The sequence below is a fragment of the Fusarium proliferatum genome (assembly GCF_900067095.1).
Source record: "Fusarium proliferatum ET1 genome assembly, contig: FPRO_scaffold003, whole genome shotgun sequence".
NCBI lineage: Eukaryota > Fungi > Ascomycota > Sordariomycetes > Hypocreales > Nectriaceae > Fusarium > Fusarium proliferatum.
The window spans coordinates 556,232-579,980 of NW_022194792.1; the positions used below are offsets into that span (position 1 = coordinate 556,232).

Below are 23,749 nucleotides of genomic sequence, written 5' to 3' on the forward strand. Positions count from 1 at the left end.
ATCTGCATCTGTTTGAACAAACAGATTCAATCATTGTCGGTTTGTCACGGCCGAAGCGAAAACTCTGATGTACTCAAGTTTGCTGCTGTTTGTGGTCGCGTGAGGTCGGTGAATGGAGGAACTCAGCCCCCATTGGATTTAATTGGGTGCAACTTTATTTGTCCCGACGGTGAGTGACTAAATGCCCGTATAATTGATTGCCTCACACTTCAGGTTACGATGCCTCCCTAATTCTCATCCTGCGGATACTTCAGCCCATTTGCAGCTCTAATCTCATCCATCAACTGCATCAAACGAATCGTCTCGTCCAACGGAATAACATCACTCTCCGTCTTTCCCGCCGCAATATCCTGTGCGACAGCATCAGCTTCCCAGTAGAAGCCCAACGTTCCCTCGTGGCGCTCCACGTTGAACACGCGCGTGGCTCTGGTATCGGCTGCAGGAGGTCCCGGGCGCTCTCCCTCAGTGACGCGGAATCCACCGGGGACGCTGACTGCGGGACCAAACAGCGTGATACTTCCGTTTGTACCTTGGATGTAGCCGAATTCATCGGGCCCTCTGTATCGGAAACTTGAGGTACAGACTCCTGTTTTGACGCCTCCGTTGGCCGAGGGGTATTCGAGAATGACCGTATTCGCTGCGTCGATGCCATCCACAATATCAAGACACGATAGAACCTTCGTCGGTTTCGGATGATCTTTTCCAGCCTTCCAGTCACCAAGAATGATCGAAGCAAACGTTAGTGTGTAGAAGCCGATATCAAGCAAAGCTCCGCCACCAAGGGCGGGGTCTTTGAGACGATGATTGTCAGGCAAGCTGCTAAGATCAAACTTGTTTCCAAAGTCAATGGAAAGTCGCTGCACTTCACCGATGGACTTCTTGACGATGATTTCTTCATGTAGCGCCTCAAAAAGTGAACAGAACCTCACCCAGGCAGCTAACAAACATTAGCATGCAGTCAAACAAGCGCGGGGCTGAACAAACCCTCCATGACAAAAACGCCCTTTTGCCTCGCCGCATCAACAATGTCCTTCGCTTCCTTCGCATTAATCGTAAAAGGCTTCTCGCATAGAATATGTTTGCCCGCTGCGATAGCATCAAGGCAATTCTTTCTATGCAGTGAGTGCGGCGTTCCGATGTACACAATATCCACGTTTGGATCGTCATAAACACCCTGATAATCTGCGTAGACTTGGGGCTTTGGCTTATCGGGTGCTTTCTCCCAGAGCTTCTCCACGAATAAAGTGCCTTTCTCGATAGAAGAGGATCCGATGGCTGTGATTGCGTGCGCTGCTTTGGCGTCGGGACGCGTGGTGAGGAGGTCGCGGAGAAACATTGAGGAGACCCATCCTGTGCCTGGATGGACGGTTAGCTCTGGAGGTGAAATAGACGCGAATCGTACCTAGGATGCCCCATCGCAGGTGTTGTAGAGAGCCTGCTGAGCTGGCCATTTCAAAAGATGATGTTAAAAATCCTTCAGGTATTCAGAGTCTCAGAAATGTGCGATATGGAAGTGTGCGGTCGATATAAGGTAGATTTGCGGGACCCGCAAATACTGGTTTACTCGGGATAGTGGTCCCCGAAGTACGGCAGTGGGTGTTCAAAGCCTTGAGATGTTCAGCATTTCAGACGATCTTATCCATTAACTCAGCCGATCTCGGAGTTTGATAGCTTGCTGACCGTTAAGACCGAATATTTGAGACCTTTCTTGGCATTTTAATGTCTCTCGCGGAGTAGCGGATCTATCACCGATACTCCCCGAAGAGCGGGGTTGTGTCATGATACCATCTCCGCTCCACCAAGGATAAAATCGATGCGGGGACAATCGATCAATGACGCTATAGTTAGCCGGGTGAATAACAAGATGCGGCAAAAAAGGGAAGTTGATTTGTAAGTCAACGTTAGATAAAACCACAGCGATCGATCAGATAAAAGAGGTCTCGTGTATTTCTCAAATTAAACTTATTATAAACAGCTTCTGGATCATGGCTCCTATCAAAGTTGGTGTCGTAGGCTACGGCAACTCAGCCAAGAGCTTTCACTTACCGTTTATCACTTCTATTCCAGACTACGAAGTTATCGCTATTCTTCAGAGAAAAGAAGCACCAGCCGATCCGTCGTCCGCAGAGAAGGGCTCTCACTGCACAGTTGACTTTCCTCACATCAGGCATTATCGCACAGCTGATGAGTTCTTCGCCGACAATAATATCCAGTTTGTAGTTGTCGCTACACAGCATGATACCCACGCATCTTTTGCAGAGCAAGCGCTTAACGCGGGCAAGCATGGTGAGCAGCCTTCTTCAGGGCTGGGATGAAACTAACGTGAGACCTAGTGATTGTGGATAAGCCTTTTGCTGTTTCGGCTGAAGAGGCGGACAGGGTGATCAAACTGGGTGAAGAGAAGGGTCTCATCCTTACTTGCTTTCAAAACCGGCGATGGGTAAGCGCTTCGAGCTTGGTTTCTTCTAAATCGAATTTTAATCATGTCACAGGATGCAGACTTTCAGACCCTTCACCACCTCATTAACAAAGGTGCACTAGGCGATATCAAAGAAGCAGAATTCCACTATGACTTTGAGTCACCACCATGGCTGTCCAAAATAGGAGCCAAGTACACTCCAGGCTCTGGCATGGCCTTTGGCCTAGGTACGCACAGCATCGACCAGGCGCTTGTTCTCTTTGGCCGCCCCAAGTCTGTGACTGGGTTCTTTCGCGTCCAACGGGACGCAGAGAGTGAAGTTGAAGACTCTTTTACCATTATTCTACAGTATGATGGTGCGCAGAAAGATCTACTGGTCACAGTCAAGACAGCTGTGACGACGCCAATGGCACAGCAATTGAAACAGCTCGTTCGCGGAACGAAGGGTTCTTTCATGAAGGTAAGAATCAGTTCAGATATTGCAGATGTTCGACTGACATCTCTTAGTTCCAAAAACATAGCTTTTGTGCAACAGAAGACGGCATCGCTGCTGGTCTCAAGCCGCTTGATGAAGGCTTTGGTGTGGAGTCTGATGAACTGCGGGGTATTCTCACGACTTACGAAGAGTTCGACGGCAAGGTGCAGAAGTACGACCCTGAGATCAAGAAGTATACTGGGCGATATCCAAGTTTTGCGGGCCGATGGATGGGATTGTATGAGAACGTCGCTGATGCAATTAATGGCAAGGCAGAATTGGAAGTGAAGCCAACGCAATCACGGGATGGTCTAAGGGTCATTGAGCTTGCGAGGGAATCGCACCAAAAAGGTGCCACGGTTTCTTGGTCATAAAATGAATGAAAAGTGCTTACCTAGTCAATAAAAAGAACACGGTCCACCAACATCACTGAATTAGCGATGCAAAAAGAGGGGACAATAGCGGGATTTAATCGCCTAAGTTGGACGAACAGGGAATCGAACCCTGGACCACTCCCAGATTTCTTCAGAAGACTGAATCATGCTAAGGGAGTATTATACCACTAAACCATTCGCCCGGAATGGGATTTGTTGAATAACGCCACGGTAATGCAACTGAGGTTCGCCTGACCAAGCTTGCACTTATTGACAACGCATTTCCTGTTCAAAATTGGGGCATTCTACAAAAAGCTGGCTTACGGTTGGTGTGCACCAGAAAGTCAACTCTGAGCATGCATTATTAAGTATCAGCCATCGGACAGCATGTCATTCACAGAACGAAAGAGACGTATCTGGTGACTTAGCTACATGAATCACTGCCGACAGTCAAAGCACACGAGTCTTCCAGCTTTTCTAACTATCCTAGGCACGAGCTGTGAGTGCTCCAGGTTAAAAATGCATGAGGTTTATGATAATCTGGCAAAATTGAGTACCAGGAATAGGTATTATTAATTATTAATTAGTGGTTTTATAATTTTCAAGATGCGCAATAAGACGGCCTGTGTAAAACCCAGGTGATGAAAGAGAGTTGAGTAAGACTAGGCGCCAGGCCTGCCTCGCAAGGGTAGCCCAGCCGAGGGCGAGCGATGACAAGCAGTTTTCATACTCCCGACAACAGCTGGGTCCCAAAAGTGTTGGGCTGTTTGTACCTCTTGCCTGGTAAGGGCCGCCATTATCTCGCGATATGCCCAAACCCGTTTGTCTCCTCTGCCTTGCGCGGTCGTGATTTTCTGGTGATATTCTGCGTCCATCTTGCAGCGGCCAAGCAACTTCAAAAGAAAATCGTTGCGTTCCAAACGTCCCATATCTTGCAGCATTCGAAAAACGCTTGGCCCGCTACAAACAAAGTGGTTGACAAGCTGGCCGATGTGTTCTTCTGACGGAAGACAAAAGGTATAATTTCGGCCCCTGAAGGAAAGGCCATGATATCGCTTTTCAATGCCGGCACTTATCCAACGATGATAGGAGTGGTTGAGGAAAAGTGCAATGCTATAGAATCGCGTAATGATTTCGCTTGGTATGCCATCTTCTTCAAGGAAGCTCTGCCGCAGGGTGTTGTCACCGTCAGATGAAATGGCATACTCAGAGAAGAAAGCCGTGCAGTAAGCATCGTACAGACAGATTGCGTCCATAAACCTTTTCCTTTCAGTTCTAGATAGAGCGAGACTTCTCGCATTAAGAGACGATCCGAGGTTATTTACCCATGCGTGATGCGCGTAGCTTATCATCACTTTTTCTGCCGTGCCAAGGGTGTCTGAAATGAACTTGAGGAGTCGAAGACTATATGACGAATGGAGTAAAGGCCCTCTAGGAGAGAATTTCAACATTTGCTTGATAGATATATTCATAATGGCCTTTAGATCTTCAGGACTCTCGACAACACTCTTAGATTCCATATTACGGAGCCGCGCTGCCATCAGACAGCTGTGGGGCATATCGCCACCGAAGCGAAACCTCATTCTCTTGGTGATATGGCTGACGATATAATGACGGTTCCAGGAAAAAGGCTGAAGAAACACTGGCGATGAACTGATCAGAGAGAGAAGGTCTTTCGGATCCCTGCAGAAGGTCATGATTGTGACCCGAATGCACTCTGGCAAGCTCGCGATACTCGGACTCCTGGGACCGAAGTCGCAAGGTTCAGTCTCCATAGCTGTGTACATGGCAGTTTGGTATTTCAGGGGTTTCAGGCCGACATCATGTTCAGGGGTACATGAGGACATGAGCCAACCCATTTTACGGTCCTGTGGGCTGGGAAGAGGAGTGGTCTTAATCGCACGGCACAGCTGTTTCCGGAGAACAGCGGAGTCTCCACGCTTGATATCAGACGACGCGCTATTGGACCAGGTGTCCATATCAAGGGGGGAAATGCTCTGTTGTCCAGAGACAAAGGAGGAATTGGGGCAAGAGGAGGCAGGAACCCGAGAGTTCTCTGATGAAAGGGAACTGACATCAGACTCTGAACAGTTTTGAACGGATACCGAGAGAGGGCTATGCGAGGAACACTCTGCATGGTGCCTTCGCTGTCTGATTGACAGAGGTTCCTCCTCGAAGCCTGTGGTGCTTGAAATAGGGCTCTGGGGCGGAGAGCCAAGATTGGAATCTGTGCTTGAGAAGACATGCTCGCTGCATGTGGATGAGGCATAGGTTATTTCAGGTGGAGACGGTAGAGGTTGGTATGGAAGGTCAGCGGCTTTCTTGGGCATCGGAACATCCACCCCATACAACGTGTAAGTTGGATAATCGGGGAAATCATCCTGTTGGAGAGGTGGAGTAGGAGGCCGAGGCCCAGGTCTGCAAGAAGACAGCTGATGTATCCCGATCTGATCTTGTTCCATGCTCGGTCGTTTCTCTGAATCATCCTTGTTGTCCTCAGGAGAGTTGTCATGGCGGCAAGCAGCTCGCTTCATGAGCTTGCAGTGCGTTGGGGGCGGTGGTGTTGTTGAATAGAGTCTGTAAATGGAAATGATTCTTCATCACTTAGATCAAATCCAATATTGTATGACAGTTCAGCCCATACCTGTCAGGGGTGTTGATGATATGATAAGTGATATCCTCAGTTGAAGGTTAAATATATTCGCTGTGTCATGAAAAAAGGTGAAAGATTATTTCTCCATAACAGAGGGCACAAGCAATTTTTATACGAAGTGCTGAAGCTTGATAACGGATATGCCTTTTTGTTAAGATTTGTGCGCGTATCGTGACTGATTTTATGTTTTTCTGCGCTTGTCATACACTTGTGCTGATCATCAAAGCTCTGCGCAACTCGCCCCGCATAAATATTTTTGGTGTCATTTCCGATCCAACCGAAGCTGAAGCGACTCAATTGAGATGTAATACATTTGTTTGAAACCGAACAATGAAACTCGCATCTTCAATCGGACAGGTTCTAGTGGAACATCAACACAGAGGATTCGAAATATTGGAGATGGCTTGTGTTGCTGCTGGTGGTGATATCATTCGGCAACAGGCTATTTTGAGTCAGAACAACATAAGTAATACCGTGCTGTGATAGACCACCTGCAGACCAACAAGACCAGCTTTGCTAGTGTGTGACTGAAAATTATCCAAGAGAGGAGGTACAGCAGCACAGAATCCTTTGCCGGACCCCTTAATACCTCAATCAGAGGCAGGTCAACGCCCTTTAAATATTGTATCACTTCAGTTTCACTGATCCCCAGGTTAGGGCTCCCACGAACTTTGATGAAGAGCGTCTTCAGAGAATCTGCTTACATGAGCTGAGAGGTTGGGAACGTATAATCCACAGCACGTCTTAAATCAAGGCATCAAGGTCAAAGATGTAGGCACCCACTGCAAATTTTCTCGTGGCGTTCTGAGTTTAAAACTGTAATGAAGACATGCACATCACATCTCGGTGGGGAGCCAATTATCTTTCGTAGTGTAATTTTAAAGTATCAGCCATAGGTCTCTCACTGCAACATGATTACATATTAAGTCCAGCTCGCTATCTTACTTTTTGACCGTGGAGGTTAAAAAAGACATCCGAGGAGAATGTAGAAATTGCAGTCTTTTCACGCGACCTGCGATACTTTCAGACATGAGATGAACGTGGAAGATGACCTGTTGCAGCTTTTGATGTGACAGATAGAATATGCGGCCGATTCTACTTCCGTTGTCGCCATTTCCATGGATCAAGGAGTAATAAGGCCCTCAAGGTTCGGGTCTCTGAGGTTCGCGAGGTGAGTCAGCACATCATTCGATAAATCGATACAAAAGGTTAAAGTGTAAGCATATTTAAGGTCTATGATGGCAATATAGTTATTTACGGCCCGGACGAGCCAATGAGAACTTTCACTCTAGTCTCCATGACCTTCTCAATTCCAGGGTCTTTTCCTTTGGAATGATCGAGTTGCTTTGTGAATCACGTAGAAAAGAAAAAGTACAATAGATATATAGCTGACGAGACGAATGAAGCGAAGAACTAACCAGGTTAGAAGGAAAGATGGTGACAATAACCATCCTCACGGCGGAATAATGTCTGGTGATTGAAACGGACATATGTGAGTTATATCAACAGGAACTAGGTGAATTAGTGAGAGATATGATTGTTCCCATTCTTAAGAGTTGAGCGTTAGCTTTGAGTTGTGTATACGACAGCTTACTGCGTACAAGGAGCAGGCTGGAATAGTGGACTGTCGGAGACGGCATCTGTGGAAGACATTATAGATTTGAGTTTCTCGGATCTCCTCTTGCTAGGACCTTCTGTGGACATGTAGGGCGAAGGGGTTATGTTTCAGTTGTATTTGTTTGTGCGGCCTCGTTAATCTTGGCTTACAGTCTTGATTTAATATCTCTAGGCTTTCTTAGGCATAGCGAAACATTTAGCGATATCTTTGGAGGGTTTTAGTATTGGTAAATATTTGTGCTCTAGTTTTCAATGAGATGAAGGCCATACTTTGTGGTTATGATGCGTGGCAATGTTTGATGTGGTTGTGATACACAAAGTTCTTTGCAGATTCTATGAGCATTTATCAAACTTAAATTTATATGGGCCTCCATGCAATATTTTATCCTTAGGTAAATAACTATCTTCGGGCATCTCTGAACCTTGACCAAAAAAGGCCAGAAAGTGGTGATTGATGTGGAGATGCCAATGAGGTTGCAAGTAAGCCCGGGTTTTCCGATGCCGTGTTCCGGAAAGTCCGAGGACAATTCGTGAGCTACGGCGGTTGTGGGCCCACTATGGAAAGGCCGGCTTGCAAGCACGTCGCTCAATGCCATATATCATCGCAAACAGGCAAATTGATTGAATATTCAAAATTCAACGCGATACTAAAGGGCAGGCCTTCCTCATATTATCATTGTATACTATTCAGAGAAACAGGTGAAGGAGTTGAAGCTCTTCGGGGTATTTGGCGACGACAGTAATCATGAGTCGATGACGGTGTATGTTTTCAGATCGACGGGTTATGTTACAGCGATGACAAACCCTGACCCGTCATGAGATGTCCATCTCAATTTCCCCGCGTTTTACCCCAGCCGTTTTAATCTAGTCTTCCCCGCAATGTAACACTTGGTCAAGATGATCGAAAAGTCTCGGGGTATCAATCAGCGAGAAGGCTAAGGATGGCATTTCCGGTGATGATCAATAGACCTCGGTACTTGTGAAGGACCGAATACTTTCCCATCGAAAGGGATTAGTGTATGCTCGTAAATGTTTATAAAATGAGGGACCAAGGGACTTAAATGTTGGCTTGATTGCCGAGCAAGCTCAGCAAAGATGGCTCTTTCAATCGCTCGGGTCTCTTTTGAGCACTATAGCTCACCCCTGGGAATCGCAGAGACAGCACCTAGAATCTCATGGAGATTTGAAGGTGATGCTCCTGATTGGGAACAGAGCTCTTATGACATCCAAGTCACTCGCAGCGTCAGCGACAAACCCAAATCTTTCTCCTCCAAATCCTCCGACTCTCTTTACCAGCCCTGGCCCGATACTCCACTCGAAGAAGCCCAACCTGTCTCCGTCAGGGTCCGTGCTCACGGCCGTTCAAAGCAGCCTTCGACGCCCTGGTCAGACTGGGTCTCTGTCGAGACAGGACTCTTTAAGAAGAGCTGGGAGAACGTGAAGCCCATCGCTTCGACGATCAAGGTCGATGTCAATGCGCCTAAACGCCCTGTCTACTTCCGCAGGGAGTTCAAACTTCCTGATGATATTGCCTCGGCTAGGCTTTACATCACTGCTCTAGGCATTTACGAAGTGGAGATCAATGGCAAGCGGGTTGGAGACAGTGTCTTAGCCCCTGGCTGGCAATCTTTCCACCATCGTCACGTCTATGACACTTATGATGTGACCAAACTCCTCACCCCAGGTTCCAACGGGATAGGCGCACTTGTCGGTGAAGGCTGGTATGCTGGACGACTGGGATTCGCAGGTGGCCAGCGAAACATCTACGGCAACTCTACTGGCCTACTAGCACAGCTCCACGTCAAGTCCAAGAGTGGAAAGACAGTCAAGGTCGTCACCGATACCACTTGGAAGTCAAGCTTTGGCCCTGCTACCGCCGGTGAGATCTACGATGGAGACAAGTACAATGCAACTCTTGAAGCCGATATCAAGGGATGGTCCAAGCCTGGCTTCAAGGGTTCTTCTTGGTCCGATACCCGTCTTCTGCCGTCTCTAGATGGCGAGCTTGTTCCTGCCGAGCAGCCGCCTGTCCGACGCGTTGAAGAAGTCAAGCCACAGCGCTTCTTCAAATCCCCTTCTGGCAAGCAGCTTGTCGATTTTGGACAGAACCTCGTTGGGTGGCTTCGATTGAACGTCGATGGCCCCAAGAGCACGACTATTCGACTAAGACACGCTGAGGTTCTGGAGGATGGCGAACTGGCCCTTCGCCCTCTCCGACTAGCCAAGGCTGAAGACTACCTTACTCTCAGTGGTAAAGGACCCATTGAGTGGGAGCCCAAGTTCACATTTCACGGGTTTCGCTACGCTGAACTTGATGGCTGGCCTAAAGAAACCCCCCTGGATGCGAACAGCGTCAGGGCTATTGTGGTTCATACAGATCTGCAAGAAACTGGTTACTTCAACTGCTCCAACCCTCTTCTCAACAAGTTCCACTCCAACGTTCGCTGGTCCATGAAGGGAAACTTCCTAAGCATTCCAACCGACTGCCCCCAGCGAGATGAGCGTCTTGGCTGGACTGGTGATGCCCACGCCTTCTGCCCTACATCGAACTACCTCTATGACACATCAGCTTTCTGGAAAGCCTGGCACAAGGATATCTGGTCCGAGATGTCCCAGAACCAAATGGTCCCGCCAATGTATGTCCCCTCAATTCCTTGGTTTCTGGACAAACCTCCCAAGCCGGCATCAGTATGGGGAGACGTTGTGGTTGGTAATCCATGGCACATCTATCAATCCTTCGGTGATAAGGCACTGCTCCAGGAACAGCTCCCTCAGGCTCAGAACTGGATCGATACTGGCATCTCTCGAAATGATGTCGGTCTTTGGAACCGCAGTTCCTTTCAGTTCGGTGATTGGCTCGACCCTCTTGCACCTCCAGACGACCCTGGTGCTGCGACGACAGACAAGCATTTGGTTTCGGATGCGTACTTGATCAAGATGACCGAGACCCTATCTCAGATCACCGGAGCTCTTGGTAATTCGAAACTCGCCAAGAAATACCAAACTCAACACTCTGATCTCAAACGCCAGTTCCAGAGTTCCTGGGCTCCCGGCGGCAAGTTGGTTAACCGAACTCAGACGGCGTACGCTCTATCTCTGGCTTTCGACCTTCTCAAGGATGACAAGCAGAAGCAGACAGCCGCCGACACCCTGCGAGACATCATCAAGAACAACGACTATCTTGTTGGTACAGGCTTTGCAGGAACATCTCAACTTGGGTTTGCACTCTCAGACATCAATTCGACAGACGTCTTCTACCACATGCTCCTCCAGGAGAAGGTTCCGTCTTGGCTATACCAAGTTGTCATGGGCGGCACAACCACCTGGGAGCGATGGGATAGTATGCTACCCAATGGCACCATTAATCCCGGTGAGATGACCAGCTTCAACCACTACTCTTTTGGGTCGGTTGCCAATTGGATGCATCAGTACATTGGAGGAATCGCACCTTTGGAGCCAGGGTACAAGACTGTTGCTATTGCACCTATTCCTGGCGGTAATCTTTCTCACGCAAGTGCAACTTATGTTAGTCAGTATGGAACCATCTCAACCGATTGGACTGTGACAAATGGGAAGTTTCATCTCAAGGTTAGAGTTCCGCCAAATACAAAGGCGAAGGTTACGTTGCCGGGTACACAGAAGGCGAAGACTGTTGGATCGGGGTACCATGAGTTTACTGTTTGAAAGAGTCTGAGTAGGAATTAGCATTTAGTGAATATCAATCGTGGTCCATCCAGCCGTTTCACATTACCATAGCGTATGGAAGATATTCCAAATTTCAACCTCTACTCTGGATGAAATACTCCTTTCTTTTTCTCAATGAGTCCACTGCCCCAAGGATCCGTGTCAATAGCTACCATTGGAGTAGTACATTTTGCCTTCAGTGCCACTTTGGCCTCATCACTATCAAACGGCACACAATCAACGCCGATATCACCGTGCATCCCATCACAAATAATTACGGGCTGTCCCCCACATGGCGTCTCGATATTGAAGTCTTTGACAGTGATGTTTGCACAAACAGCATCTTCAGCAGCTGAGCAGGAGAGCCTTGCAACAGCGTTGCCATAAACACCAGATGTGTACCCAGTAAAGTTCTCAAAGTGTATGTTGGTAATTTGCATACCCGATGGGTGAGCGTTACATTCTTCTGATGAGATGTTGAAGTAGCATGAGTCGAGAAAGATGCCGTAGTCCATTCGCGCGACCCAGAAGTTTCTGTTATCCGTTGAGCGAAAGCCGTTCGTGATATTCTTGGGGAGACTTACTTGAAGGTTACGTTGTTGACGAATCCTGTACCCGTTTCTTCACCAGCCCAAACCTTGATACGAGCTGCCGAGTACTACAAGAATCAGTTACAGTCGCTAAAGAAGAGCTTGACACTTACATCCCCGTTCATCATCCACACATTCTCAATGTGCACGTCGTAGACATTAGATACCTCGCCCTTGTACTGGCCAAGCGAGCCCATGGACTATTACGGTCAGCGTACTATCTTCAACACGTTCTAGTACTGACCTGTCCATGCGTGCCGTTACAATACATGGTATTAACATAAAGATCTGAACTGTTCGGCTTCGGAGAGAAACAGTCGTCGTCGATGTTCACCCAGGTTCTCTCTATCCGAACAGTCGAGGTATTCATGGTGTTCATGAAATCAGTATTCTTGGGGATGATACTTCCGTTGTTTGAAAGAGCAGTCGCTACGACGTCTGTGTACTTGATATTCTTGGAGCTGACTATGAAGTTATTCCAGCAAGGCGAGTCTTTGAGATGTATACCCGAGATATCGAGATTAGTCGTGTTCTCGGCGTAGAAGAGAATTGGGCGGTAATATTTGTTGTCGGGGTTCAAAATGCTGTGGATCGTAAGCTTGTATTAATAATTCGTTCGATATTGGAGATGCACATACGAGCCGGTTCCAGATTCGAATTCATTCCACCACCGTTGTCTAATGGCGTCAGTCTTCAATCATAAGTACGGACGAGGCTGGCGAACCCTTGACCTTCGATCACACCATTGCCGTAGATTTTAATGTCTTTTCCTCCCCACTTCCAGAACATGATCGATTTCTGAAATGGGTGGTACCAGGCATTTTCTTGCCAGTACTCAACGTCATCCGTAAACTAGGTCTGTCAGAGAAATCGCCGCTGCGGAACAAATCACAGATACTTACTCTAATCTCGCCCTCTAAGTGGATGTGTATATCCTCCAGGCCAGTCAAGTCTAGAGCTTTACCAATGACATATGTCTTGCCCTTGGCTAGATGCAAAGTACCTCCGCCATTTGCTTTGCGTACGCCCTTCTCAAACTCATCCGCCACATCGTCTGTGTCATTATTAGACGCACGAATTCGAAAGATTTTACGGTGTTCATGCTTAGGTGGAGCGTAGGGATGCTTGTCTCTGAACTCTGAGATATCGCGAGGTACTCCAGCCGGAAGAGACACGGCATTAGCAGTCGTGAGAAATAGCGCCCCAAGAACGAAGATATTCTGGAAACCCCGCATGGCTGAGTGATGGGAGACCTTCGATGGTATCCAAAATGTGTATTTGAGGGACTTCAGACCCTAGTTGTGATCATCATGGGTCTAACTATTTTTTATACCTTCGACATGTTTGCGGTCTACTTCACCCCAATGCTTCGGGTTATCATTACCAGTTCACCGACGGTCTCATGCTCATAGATCTTTTAACTAAATTCAACCTCGATTTTTCAACCCCCAAACCTTCGATCGTACCCAAGTTCTTCAATGCCAAGCCGGAAAAGCCATCACTCTAAGGCGGGGTTATTCAAGTCTCCAGAGAATCTGATTGGTGGAACCATGAACTCCGGCTGATCATCGTCCTTGCATTACAGGAAACTCATCATTTGCCGCTGGACGGACTTTCAACATATGTAGTAGTCTGTTCTGCTTCTTATGTTCTACGGTCGGAAAACCATGTTTCCTCCCCGAGAGCACGGTTTTCCGAGCCCTTGAGAATGCTTACCCTAAACTCTAAAATGCTAGCACAGGGCATAGAAAGACGTGCATATTACTTAAGCTCACTGTTCTCTTATCCTGTCATTGGTTTTTTAAGTTTTGTTTCTTTCTGGATTTTCAAGCCTCTAGCTGATGACAGCTGATTGAACTGCTGCTTCATTTATACTTCATTTGCTCCCTCATACACTTTGGAAATTTCAAGCTGGGTCACGAATGATTTATGCAAAAATAAAGAATCTCAGTTGACAAGTTACTACGAACCTATCTCAACACTAAATCTTCTGTTTAGCACGTGCAATGCCCGATTTTCCAGGCGACAAAATGTTTTTGGGATCCATAGTGGCCTTGAAGCTATCAACAAGCTTGGCAAGGGCATGCTCCTTGTACGAGAAGTGACTTCTGATTTGGTCCATGAACTCAACGTGAGTTCGATAGGTAGTCAGCCCTCGATGAAAAGCATCATCAATCAGCTTCTGGCAGAGTTCCTTCGCCCGTTCCTTCTCCTCAGGGGTGTATACTATCAAAATAATTGGAATGATGTATCGAGAGTAAGCATGGAAATCGGCAAAGAAGTCGAACTTGGCTTCGGAGACCATCTCCTTTGCTGCAAGGTACCATTCGAGCAATTCAGGGCCTGATGTAGGGAGGACTGGGGCGAAGTCTGTATGTCCGCTTCCGGCCGCAAGGCGATAGTCCATCAGTGACAGTGCCTCCAGCGTCGGAACACCATTATGGGGGATACCTCTGGTTTCGACTTTGTCTGCCCGAAGGAACTCTCCTGGGGTACCACCAAACTGCCGAGTTTCAAGCCGAGCTCCAGGAATCTTGGCCATGGCTCGACGCAGTGAACTCTCCAGGGCCGGCACCACGTCCGCGTCGCCTTGCAGACCGAACTCGGCTCTCCAGAATCCCCAGCATTGGTTAGACTTTAGCTCATCCAGAACGCTCTCCGGGACGGCCTTGCCAGGACCAAAATGCGTTGCCAGCTTTGCTTTAACAGCCTCGTTCGGGGACAGTATAGCCTGGCGGAAAACATTAGAAATGGAGGGGTGATTGGTGACTACGCCCCGTCGTTGAAGACTGGCAAGGAGCTCTACGAGTTGGGGGAGGTCTGTCTCGTTTGGTACGCTAAGCTCACAAGCGGTATACGCCTCGGGTGCCGGGGTGATATGGATGCCTAGTTTGGTAACCACGCCTGATGGATGATTTAGTATTCTCTCATTTAATGCCTCTTTGGAAAAGAAAAGCTGACCTAGGTTTGATTGGTAGAAAAGACCATCTACGCTTGGCCCAAATCCCCTAAAGAACGCTCAGCACTTTGTATGGATTAGGTGACATCAGCCGAGGACTAATAACTCACGCTTTGTAAAGAGGAAAGAGCCGACTGTCAGTCATAGCACCCATTCCAGTACGCAAAAGCTCGCCTGTAGGAAGTACAACCTCCATGCCGCACTGCGCCTCTGTGTGCACTCCGTCGGGTGTATAACCGAAGCCGTGGTCCAGCGTGTTACCTACGACAGATCCCCATCCGATGGCGGCACAAGACGGCCAGAGCGCGAGATCACGACGTTTGATCTCTTCATAGAGGTCAAAAAAAGACACTCCCGGCTCGACAATGGCATACGCATCCGCCTCGTTGACCTCCACTATGCGGTTCATTCGATGCAAGTCAAGAACCACACTCCCCGCCACAGCAGGTGCCGAACCACCATAGCCAAGATTTCTACCGCGGGACACCGTCCACAGAGGGACTGAGAGTTCGTTTGCCAGTCGTAGAACCTGCTGTAACTCCTGTACAGATGCCGGTCGAACGGCACCACTAGGCAAGTGCTGATCTTGATTGGCAATGGCGTATGGATCGCCGTAGCTTTGTTGCTGATGAGGACCAACTAAAGCGCCTGTTGATGCATCGCGTGAGATGTTTTCATCGCCCACGACCTTGGCAAGTTCATCGAAGAATTGGCGATGCTCCGAAGGTCCAATGCCCGGTGGAAGGACTTTCGGGGAGGATGACATTGCTTCGAGGTGGAATAAACTGTTAGTTGGCTGAGAATTAGTATGGATGTTTCACCTATAGCGAGGTAATGTAGAGAATGATGGGTTGATTCGACCCTTCTGCTCATAAAGATAAGGGTCTTTATGTAGTAGTAAGCGATTCGATTCAGGTCACCCTTATTTACCGTCAGAAGCTACCGACAAGTGTTCTCTGCCCCGCATTATCCTCCTGGTGATACTCTCGGGACTTGTCTGAGGCCAAAGTCATGGCATGGAGGGCGGGTTGTCCGCTCCACACTCCAGAGACTAAATGGCGATGTTGCGGGGGAGGGGCCGAGGGCATCGAGGGTCGATCGCGCTGCGGGGTAGCGCATCCATCACCGGCCGGCACCTCCGGCATTTCGGGGAAAGAGTGAGGGAGTACTCCGAGCCCGAACCAAGTGGCTAAATGTATGAGTAGTCACAAGTGAAGCCGCGTCTTCGCAGGAGTAAGAAACCGAGGAGGTTGCCGGAACAGACTGCCGGTACCGCAAGCAGACGACTTTAAGCGACCTGGATATGGCTCTTGGCCTATATTCGTATTGGGTTTGACATTGAATAGCTTCACATGAGCTTAACACAATACTCTCCAGTTCTCGGGCAGTACTCGATCATGGCGAGCGAAAACCTAGACCAAGACGAAGACTCTAATGCAGAATGACTAGCCGCATTAAATTTAGCTATGGCCAGTACTAAGTAGCAGTGTGGTGTTATTTCTCTCCCACACAACATACCTACATATTCCATACTGGAACGCACTTTTTAAGTCCATTTTGCACCTGGGATGACGCTTCTGGATGCTATCCCAATGTTGGCATTGACAATTTCAGGCTTTCGCTCAGATGAAGTATAGCCTGACGCTTCGAAACGATTTGCTACACACAACTCAAATAATTAGGCCCATGACATCCTATGCACATATACCACCTCGTGTGATTTTATACTATGATATTATGAACATCGCCCCACACCCTCGCAGCAACAGCAACATCTTGACTAGATTTCTAAGTCTTAAGTGAGGAGCTCCCACACCCAATAATCATGTTAAGCTGATTTGATTTCTAGGTATAGGCTTCCAGACCTCCTCTATCAGAGTCATGGCAGATACGCTGAGGTGAGCAGCAATATGATGAGCCTATTGGAACAACGTTGCGAGTAAAAGAGTGCCGGAGTGTGGAAAGATTACGTCACATACGGCCATGTCGCGAATAAATCCAAGGAATAAATTTAAAACATATAGTAAACTAGTAGTCATACTGAAGCTTAAGACGTTAATTGGGCCGAATATGCAAAACCTCTGAGAGAGTACTCAACTGCTCTAGAACCGCCTTAAGAGTGTTGTCGCAGCTTGAAGTCTACTAGTAACCCCGGCTCTGGCGCTTCGATGGTGAATTTATCTACTACACGTAACTCCTTCGTCTTCAGCTCCATCTTGAAATGGTAGAAGAATTGTGCCAGGGCGATCGTAGCCTCCGCGTATGCGACACTTTATAGTTAGCCTTTGATATACCTCCTTATTGTGATGTGACATACTTTATTCCAATGCACTGGCGAGCGCCTTTGCTGAAAGTACACATGTGTGTCTCAAGCTCCTTCGCGTTCGGACCGAGCCAACGGGCTGGGTTGAAGGAGTGGGCATCCTGGCCCCAAATCTGCGGATCTGTGTTCATCGTATACGCCGACATTCCTACAACCGTCTACTCGTGTCAATATGGGTTTGAAGGAGCAGGCTTGGGATAGAACATACACCTGGAGGTACCACTTTACCGTCTATAACAAACGGTTGCGATCGTTTGGGCACGACACGAGGGAGCACGCCAGGTACCGACATTGCGAGACGGAGAGCTTCGTTGACACATGCGCGCTAGAAGTGAGTCAGCGTTTGTTCCAGTGCAACCAATAGGATACCTATAGCGTTTACCAAGTATTTGGTCTGCTCAAGTTGAACAAGCGACGGGACGGATTGGGACCCTCCAAACACTTCATCCAATGATGCTGTCAGTGTTTTCTCGACCTCCGGTAAGCGCAGAATGTGGTACAGTGCTGTGACGAGGGTAAAGGCGGTCGTGTCGGACCCAGCGATAAAGGTATTTATGGCCTCAGCCTTCTGTGAATCGGCAGGTAATGCCTGCAAGTTATCAAAAAGAACCGGGAAGCGAGAATTGGTTGTTCGCTGAGCATAGTTATGATACGAGTCGACTATTATTCCAACCATTTTCTTAGTCTGCCTCAAAATTGGACTGAAGTTAACAGCGACGGAAATAGGAACACACTTCGCCAAGAGCCATTGCATGGTGCTGTAGTATCTTAGAAAGGGCAGAGCTGAGGCCACTTCCATGGCTTTGAGATACTCGGAATTGAAGGTGTCTGGGTCCTCGTTAATCATATTGATACAAGTTCCGAACGAGAACTCGGAGATGATGTCAACTGTCATGCATCTGGATCGGTTAATGTTAGCATCAACGTGTATGCATGGCTGCTCATTTATGGGATCGGCCCTCTTACCGAAAGGCAGGCCACATATTGATGGGGCCATGTTTAGAGATACGGTTGACCTTTTCTTTGGTCTCTTCTACTTTCTCCAGGATAAGTGGTTCCAGTTTACTCACTCCTGACTTGGAAAAGAGAGGGCTTAGCAACTTGCGTCTCTGTTTGTGCAACTGCGCATCAGTCTCGCTAAAGGTTGTGTGATGAGACTCAAAGGTATCATAGAAAGCTTGCTCCTTGGGAAAAGGATTGGCCTGACTGTATATAACCTTGTAAAGGCTTGAATCTGAGATATGGAGGTGATTCGGTCCGATGCGCAGCGCTTTTGTGCCTGATGGTCTGTTAGTCAGAAATATTGAGAGAGATATTGGCTGCCATTTACCAAACTGCTTATGAAGCTTTTCGTATTCCTTCTCGGGAAAGCCCTTCTTGACAATATTTGCCTGCCATTGGCGGCCTATAGCGGCAGAGCGCGGGCCGGGGAATTTGGACAACGGATGAAAGTAGAGCATGTACACAGCCCTGAGAAGCTGAAACGCGACAACAGCACCGGCAGCGGCGGCAAGGCACGACATTGGCGAGTACTCAGTCATGACGAGAAACGGCGCCATGATGAATGTAGTCAGTAATAAATGGATTGAACCGAGATCATGGCATACTGCTTAGATTTCGTATTTCCTATAAGCCAACCATTATATACATAAGGAAATAACTGGCTTTGTGTCTAGCTCGGGCAGAAAATGCAATGTTACTGTATCGAATGCCGAAGGGTTGAGCATCTCGGGACCCCGCCTCCGCACTTTGAAACCCCCGCCTCCATATTTCCCCATATCTATAGTGGATTGACACACAACGCTAGGTGGTAGTGCACCCAAATGAGGAATAGAGGGCCGATCGACGATCCACTTGTCACCCGAAGCCCCGAACTCGATGAGTCTAATACCCTAGAACGCACCGTCTTCCAAAGGTAGTGAGTGCTGTGGTCGCTTTCGATCTTTCCATACAGATACTTGCTAACTCTCTACATCGCTCGACATGCAATCGGATGCCTCCGCAGTCCCTGGCCTGGGCAGCAGTGCCGATGATGACAACCGTAGCCCAGTCGGCGTCGGTATCGGTGACGGCACCGGCCCCCGAAGCGATTCCTCCCCCGCCTCCTTATCGTCCGTGTCGTTAACATGTCCCGAGTGCGGACAGACCTTTCGCCGGCGCGAGCACCTGGTCCGACATCTGGACCGCCACTCCGGACGTCGGTCTTACACATGCCCCGTCTGCAAAACAGCTTTCTCTCGGAGGTATGCTTTGTCTTGACTTTATCCGGCCTCGTATATCCGCCTCGTGTAACGCTTGTGGCTGACTGTTGGGGGGAAAAAGAGACACATTGAAACGTCATGTCGGGACCCATGGCACTGCAGCTCTTGCTGAATGGATGCGAGACAATCCTCGCTTCTCACGAGACCAGCATTACCGTGCGTGCGAAGCGTGTGCAAAGGCTAAGCAGCGCTGCGATGGACGCAGACCTGATCCGTGCGACAAATGTATAAACAAAGGTCGTCGTTGTGTATACCAGCCAAATCCTAGCGACGAAGAGCCTGAAACTATTGTCGTTGCACAGCCTGCGGCCGATGATGGTGTATCGGCTACCAACTCTTCGCCCTCGCAGCAGTTGCAGCCTTTGACTCCACTGTCTTGTGTTCCAAATCCGGTCCAACCTTGGATTGAGCCAGACGTGTCATGGGATAGCCTCTTGACCTCCGCGCAGTTTCTGCTTCCCTTCTCAACAGTGCCCTCTCTTGAAGCTGGATCGTTGGCCGATTTCGGTTTTGGAGATGCTGTCTTTCCTGCCACTGGTCAACTTGCAAACGACTATGATGTGCAGAGTGCCTTTGGTGCTGAAGGAACACAGCGAGAGGTTGTGGATGCCGCCCGTGCTTTCACTGGACCCGACGATCTGACAGCGGAGGAAGAAGACATCCTGATCGCGGAGAACATTCCACACGTACCCCCCCTAACTGAAGAGACGCGGGTATACATGATCCAAGCCATCCAAGCCAGACTGCCACAGCATGAGGCTCAAGGGCTTGACGTCAACTTCCCCTCCCTACGACATCTCGATACATACATGCAATTGTATTTTGAGCATTTTCATCAGCGGATGCCTTTGTTGCACGTTCCGACCTTCAAGGCGTCCCCGGAGACATGGCAGCTAGTTCTCGGTGTAGTTTGCTTTGGTAGTCGGTACTCCCAAGCACACCAACATCACGATCATGTTCAGCTCCTACAGCGAGTGGCCCAACATATGGTAAAATTAGATGTTAGACCTACCCTCAAGCCCTTTTTATCATGTGGAGCTAATAGGATATCCGGTATATTGTAGCTTCGAGAGCTATCGAGCGTCAATGTCTTGATCTGTGCGCAATCCCACTTGTTATTCCAGCATAGCCTCTGGCTCTCGGGCGAGTGGAGGGTTACGGTCGACGCTCAGTTCCGCCGCAATACCCTCATCACTCTTTGTCGCCTATTGCTATCTCGAGAGAGTACCCTCATGCACACGCCTACTCCCACTCAAGACCTGAACCATGCGTGGTTCCAGTGGATACAGACCGAAGCGAAACGGCGGCTCGTCCACTTCACCTACAGTATGTAGTCTTCATTCCACGTCTCTCAGCTTTTAGCTTACACAAAGAGTTTTCGATTGTCTTTACTCAACATTCCTTATGCTTCCTCCTCTGCTCTCACCTACTGAGCTGCAAATCCCTGTACCTATTGCAGGTCGGTACTGGTCATCGACTTGCGAGCAGTGGCACCTTCTCCCTCCAACACAGCCTGCACCAACTCTTTGTGCTTTAGTATCACGAGTTGGCCTTGGCAATGTAGCGCCGGCGAGTCCGGAGCGACTGACCAAGTCTGCAATGCTGCTTTCGGCCTCGTTGCAGCAAGCTGCTGAGAGTGACTTACTGCGAGCTATGGGGCTCGACTCAGCTAACAACACCGCCAGTCAACTGAGTCCAGCTTTGGGCATGGTTACAACACTCTCACAGAGAGCCTTCGATGCTTTGTCACAAGAAGGATGCTCCCAGGAGTTGCGTGAAACAGACAGTTGCGGTAGCCTGAATGACTTTGCTTTACTTTCTCGAGTTCTTGCCATGCTCTCATTTACGCCATTATCACTACTGTTCTCCTATAACAAATGGCAGACAACAGACACAGGTCAGAGTAACGCCCGGTCCGAACTTTCAAACATTATACTGCAGAATGTCACCAGAGCAAGACGCTGCTTGTACTACGCAGCGCAGGTCCTTCAACATTTCCGCAACACCAGACCAGCAACAGTACTTGACATTATGGGCTGTTTAGTCTCTGTGCTATACATGGTGCTGTACGTGGATATCATCGAGCAACAAGATCCCGACTCCACTCGACTTGGGGCTGGCGTCGAAACGTCCAGCATGGAGATTATCCGACTCGACCAAGTCGTTGATGTAGATCTTCTGAACGACTGGTTACAGGTACGAAATCATAAAAGGCCTCATGTTCCTGGGGTCGGTTTCCTACATCATGGTGGTAGCATTCTTCGTTTATATAAAGAAGGGTCGCGGATTATGGAAAGCGGGTCTTGTATCTCCAGAATGGCCAAGGTGATATCAAACATTCTCGCGTCACAAGCCAAAGGTCGTCCTCCAACCGATAAGACGTTTAGAGAGCTCTGAGAGGTTCAAGGGGGGTATATGTGTAGGTCTTTAGATTGGCGACAGCGCTTTCCTGTCATATATCGCAATGGGTCGTCCTTTCAATATCAAGTACTTGTTTGTTGCCAACTCTTCTATGCCGAAAGGTGACACATGCGGCCGTCTTTGTATCAGAATCACTGCAGGCGTTCGGGGGTACGTAAATGGGCTACAAGCCATGGCCACTGCATGTTCATAGATTACTTTGCCATTATGAGTACATTAAACTACCTTCTACAAACCAACATCTTTCTACTACTTCTCTTGCGACACAAAGTCGAGCCTTTGCTTAGACTTTAAGCCAACAATTTCCAAGAATGAACACACCCATCCCACCGCGGTCATGAGCATTCCAACAAAGGCTACAATGGCTTTGCCCGACAGCTTACTTGTGTCCAGCGAAGTCAGGGCCTCACTGGACTTCACCATGTTGAATGCGCGGGTCAGCATCTCTTCATCGAATGTGCTTACTAAAGTGGCAAGCTCTCTGTCAGAAGGTACGCCCTGTTCGAAAGTCGTTTGGTGAAAGAGATCCACAAGGTTCGCGGCATCAGTTAGTGCCTGGTTTGCTCCCATGCCTCGACTCGGTGGCATGGGATGCATGGCATCGCCCAGGAGGATAACTCGTGAGTTAGCGTCAATGCCACTTCGCCAATCCTTCTCCGGTTTCACAGAGCTGGTCAAAGGGCCCGTCCGAATGAACTCAGTCGCTGATTCCATGATTCGAACAAAGGGATCGCCGTAACCTAGCTGCTTTCGTACGTATTCTACAAGGTGGGGAACGATCTTCCGAGGATCCGAGCCGGCCTTGGCTAGTAGCTCTTCTCCATGAGCTTTGGAAACAATGATCGACCAGAACAATTGATATGACGCTTTCTGGCCCTCGCTAAGTTCTTCCGTGTTCTTGTAAATCGACATGTATCCAAGGGCATGCTTGCCGCCAAAGAACAAGACCGGGCCGTCTCTGACAAGCGATTCAGGTAGTTCATCGCGGACAGATTGTGAGATATGGCCCCGAGATTGAACCAAGAACTGGCTATGTAGCTTGATCTTGTTATTGATGCCGACCTGCTTATTAACCAGGCTGTTGCTGCCGTCTGCTGCGATGAGAATGTCGGCATCCTCTGGGTCGTGACCATCAAAATGCAGCCGCACACCGCTTCTGTCACCGGAGATGAGTTCAAAGCGTTGGAAGGTATAATTGAAGTGAACACGCCCTTCGGCGAGCATCGGCTCCAGGAGAGCACGGCGTAGTCCGAGTCTTGGTAGAGACCGGCTTAGGGGATACCACTTGTGCTGGTCTAGGCGTAGGAGAGCCTTGAAAGTAACAGGGTCAACAAGCGTAGGCGCCGTCGGTTGGTCCTCGGACCAGACCTCGCGGACTTTGGGCCAGACTTCAGGGCTGGACACTGTCTTGAGGGCATTCAGGCCACTGAGGCTAATGCGGAGCTGGTAGCCGCCGCGCTCTGAGCTGAATGCAATCGTGTCTCGTTCGAAGATCTGAACATCGAATCTCTTATCTGGATCCTTCAGTAGACCGTTGGCGACTGCAAGCCCAGAGAGGCCTGCGCCAATGATTGCGACTCGGATTTTGCCCTTATTGTCCTCGCGAGACTGAAACTTTGATGTAGCCATAGTGGATACCGCAGTTGTCTAATTCAATAAACGACAGATGATTAAGAAACGGGGAGTTGAAAGCGTATCATTTCCTGGAAATCTCCAGATTTATCTCACATATCATTTATATCTAAATGCTACTCTTAGTGATGGTATATTACCCTGGCTAGACCAACGGCACAGTACCACATCGGACAACCCCGCAATGTGGAGTCGTCCGTACCATGTCCGGAGTTGAGAACAGGTCCGTCCATCCGCTCCGCGGTGTAGGGTTGCGGAGGCCCCGATACTTGGTACCTGTAGTCTTCAACAGCCTAACTATATCAAGGAACCTACTTACACCATGAATTTTCTAGGTCAAA

At 48.7% G+C, this 23,749-nt stretch overlaps 9 protein-coding genes and 1 non-coding gene across 10 annotated transcripts; 3 read left to right on the plus strand and 7 right to left on the minus strand.

Annotated features, from left to right (window-relative positions):
* Positions 1-227: 227 nt before the first annotated feature.
* Positions 228-1,451, minus strand: FPRO_06991 (uncharacterized protein; the record flags this gene model as incomplete). Its single annotated transcript, XM_031228034.1, has 3 exons — positions 228-937; positions 985-1,356; positions 1,403-1,451. 3 exons carry the CDS (start codon positions 1,449-1,451, stop codon positions 228-230), a joined length of 1,131 nt encoding a protein of 376 aa, XP_031078411.1.
* A 534-nt stretch (positions 1,452-1,985) lies between these two features.
* FPRO_06990 (related to dehydrogenases and related proteins) lies at positions 1,986-3,268 on the plus strand (the record flags this gene model as incomplete). The annotated part of the gene is made up of 4 exons (XM_031228035.1): positions 1,986-2,286; positions 2,334-2,440; positions 2,493-2,879; positions 2,927-3,268. The coding sequence occupies 4 exons, from the start codon at positions 1,986-1,988 to the stop codon at positions 3,266-3,268; spliced, it is 1,137 nt and encodes a 378-aa protein (XP_031078412.1).
* A 108-nt stretch (positions 3,269-3,376) lies between these two features.
* On the minus strand, positions 3,377-3,471 carry tRNA. Its single transcript has 2 exons — positions 3,436-3,471; positions 3,377-3,412 (listed from the first exon to the last, which is right to left on the minus strand). It is a non-coding gene; the product is annotated as a tRNA-Ala (tRNA).
* A 459-nt stretch (positions 3,472-3,930) lies between these two features.
* Positions 3,931-5,802, minus strand: FPRO_06989 (uncharacterized protein; the record flags this gene model as incomplete). Its single annotated transcript, XM_031228036.1, has 1 exon — positions 3,931-5,802. The coding sequence occupies one exon, from the start codon at positions 5,800-5,802 to the stop codon at positions 3,931-3,933; it is 1,872 nt and encodes a 623-aa protein (XP_031078413.1).
* Positions 5,803-8,633: 2,831 nt separating this feature from the next.
* Positions 8,634-11,222, plus strand: FPRO_06988 (uncharacterized protein; the record flags this gene model as incomplete). Its single annotated transcript, XM_031228037.1, has 1 exon — positions 8,634-11,222. The coding sequence occupies one exon, from the start codon at positions 8,634-8,636 to the stop codon at positions 11,220-11,222; it is 2,589 nt and encodes an 862-aa protein (XP_031078414.1).
* A 101-nt stretch (positions 11,223-11,323) lies between these two features.
* Positions 11,324-13,047, minus strand: FPRO_06987 (putative exopolygalacturonase; the record flags this gene model as incomplete). The annotated part of the gene is made up of 7 exons (XM_031228038.1): positions 11,324-11,756; positions 11,807-11,880; positions 11,926-12,012; positions 12,057-12,396; positions 12,451-12,489; positions 12,537-12,664; positions 12,715-13,047. The coding sequence occupies 7 exons, from the start codon at positions 13,045-13,047 to the stop codon at positions 11,324-11,326; spliced, it is 1,434 nt and encodes a 477-aa protein (XP_031078415.1).
* Positions 13,048-13,793: 746 nt separating this feature from the next.
* FPRO_06986 (uncharacterized protein) lies at positions 13,794-15,537 on the minus strand (the record flags this gene model as incomplete). Its single annotated transcript, XM_031228041.1, has 3 exons — positions 13,794-14,716; positions 14,774-14,820; positions 14,882-15,537. 3 exons carry the CDS (start codon positions 15,535-15,537, stop codon positions 13,794-13,796), a joined length of 1,626 nt encoding a protein of 541 aa, XP_031078416.1.
* Positions 15,538-16,884: 1,347 nt separating this feature from the next.
* On the minus strand, positions 16,885-18,653 carry FPRO_06985 (uncharacterized protein; the record flags this gene model as incomplete). The annotated part of the gene is made up of 6 exons (XM_031228042.1): positions 16,885-17,041; positions 17,089-17,252; positions 17,303-17,419; positions 17,477-17,993; positions 18,061-18,373; positions 18,425-18,653. The coding sequence occupies 6 exons, from the start codon at positions 18,651-18,653 to the stop codon at positions 16,885-16,887; spliced, it is 1,497 nt and encodes a 498-aa protein (XP_031078417.1).
* Positions 18,654-19,077: 424 nt separating this feature from the next.
* Positions 19,078-21,752, plus strand: FPRO_06984 (uncharacterized protein; the record flags this gene model as incomplete). Its single annotated transcript, XM_031228043.1, has 4 exons — positions 19,078-19,337; positions 19,417-20,344; positions 20,420-20,681; positions 20,731-21,752. 4 exons carry the CDS (start codon positions 19,078-19,080, stop codon positions 21,750-21,752), a joined length of 2,472 nt encoding a protein of 823 aa, XP_031078418.1.
* Positions 21,753-22,025: 273 nt separating this feature from the next.
* FPRO_06983 (uncharacterized protein) lies at positions 22,026-23,405 on the minus strand (the record flags this gene model as incomplete). The annotated part of the gene is made up of 1 exon (XM_031228044.1): positions 22,026-23,405. One exon carries the CDS (start codon positions 23,403-23,405, stop codon positions 22,026-22,028), a length of 1,380 nt encoding a protein of 459 aa, XP_031078419.1.
* Positions 23,406-23,749: the final 344 nt, after the last annotated feature.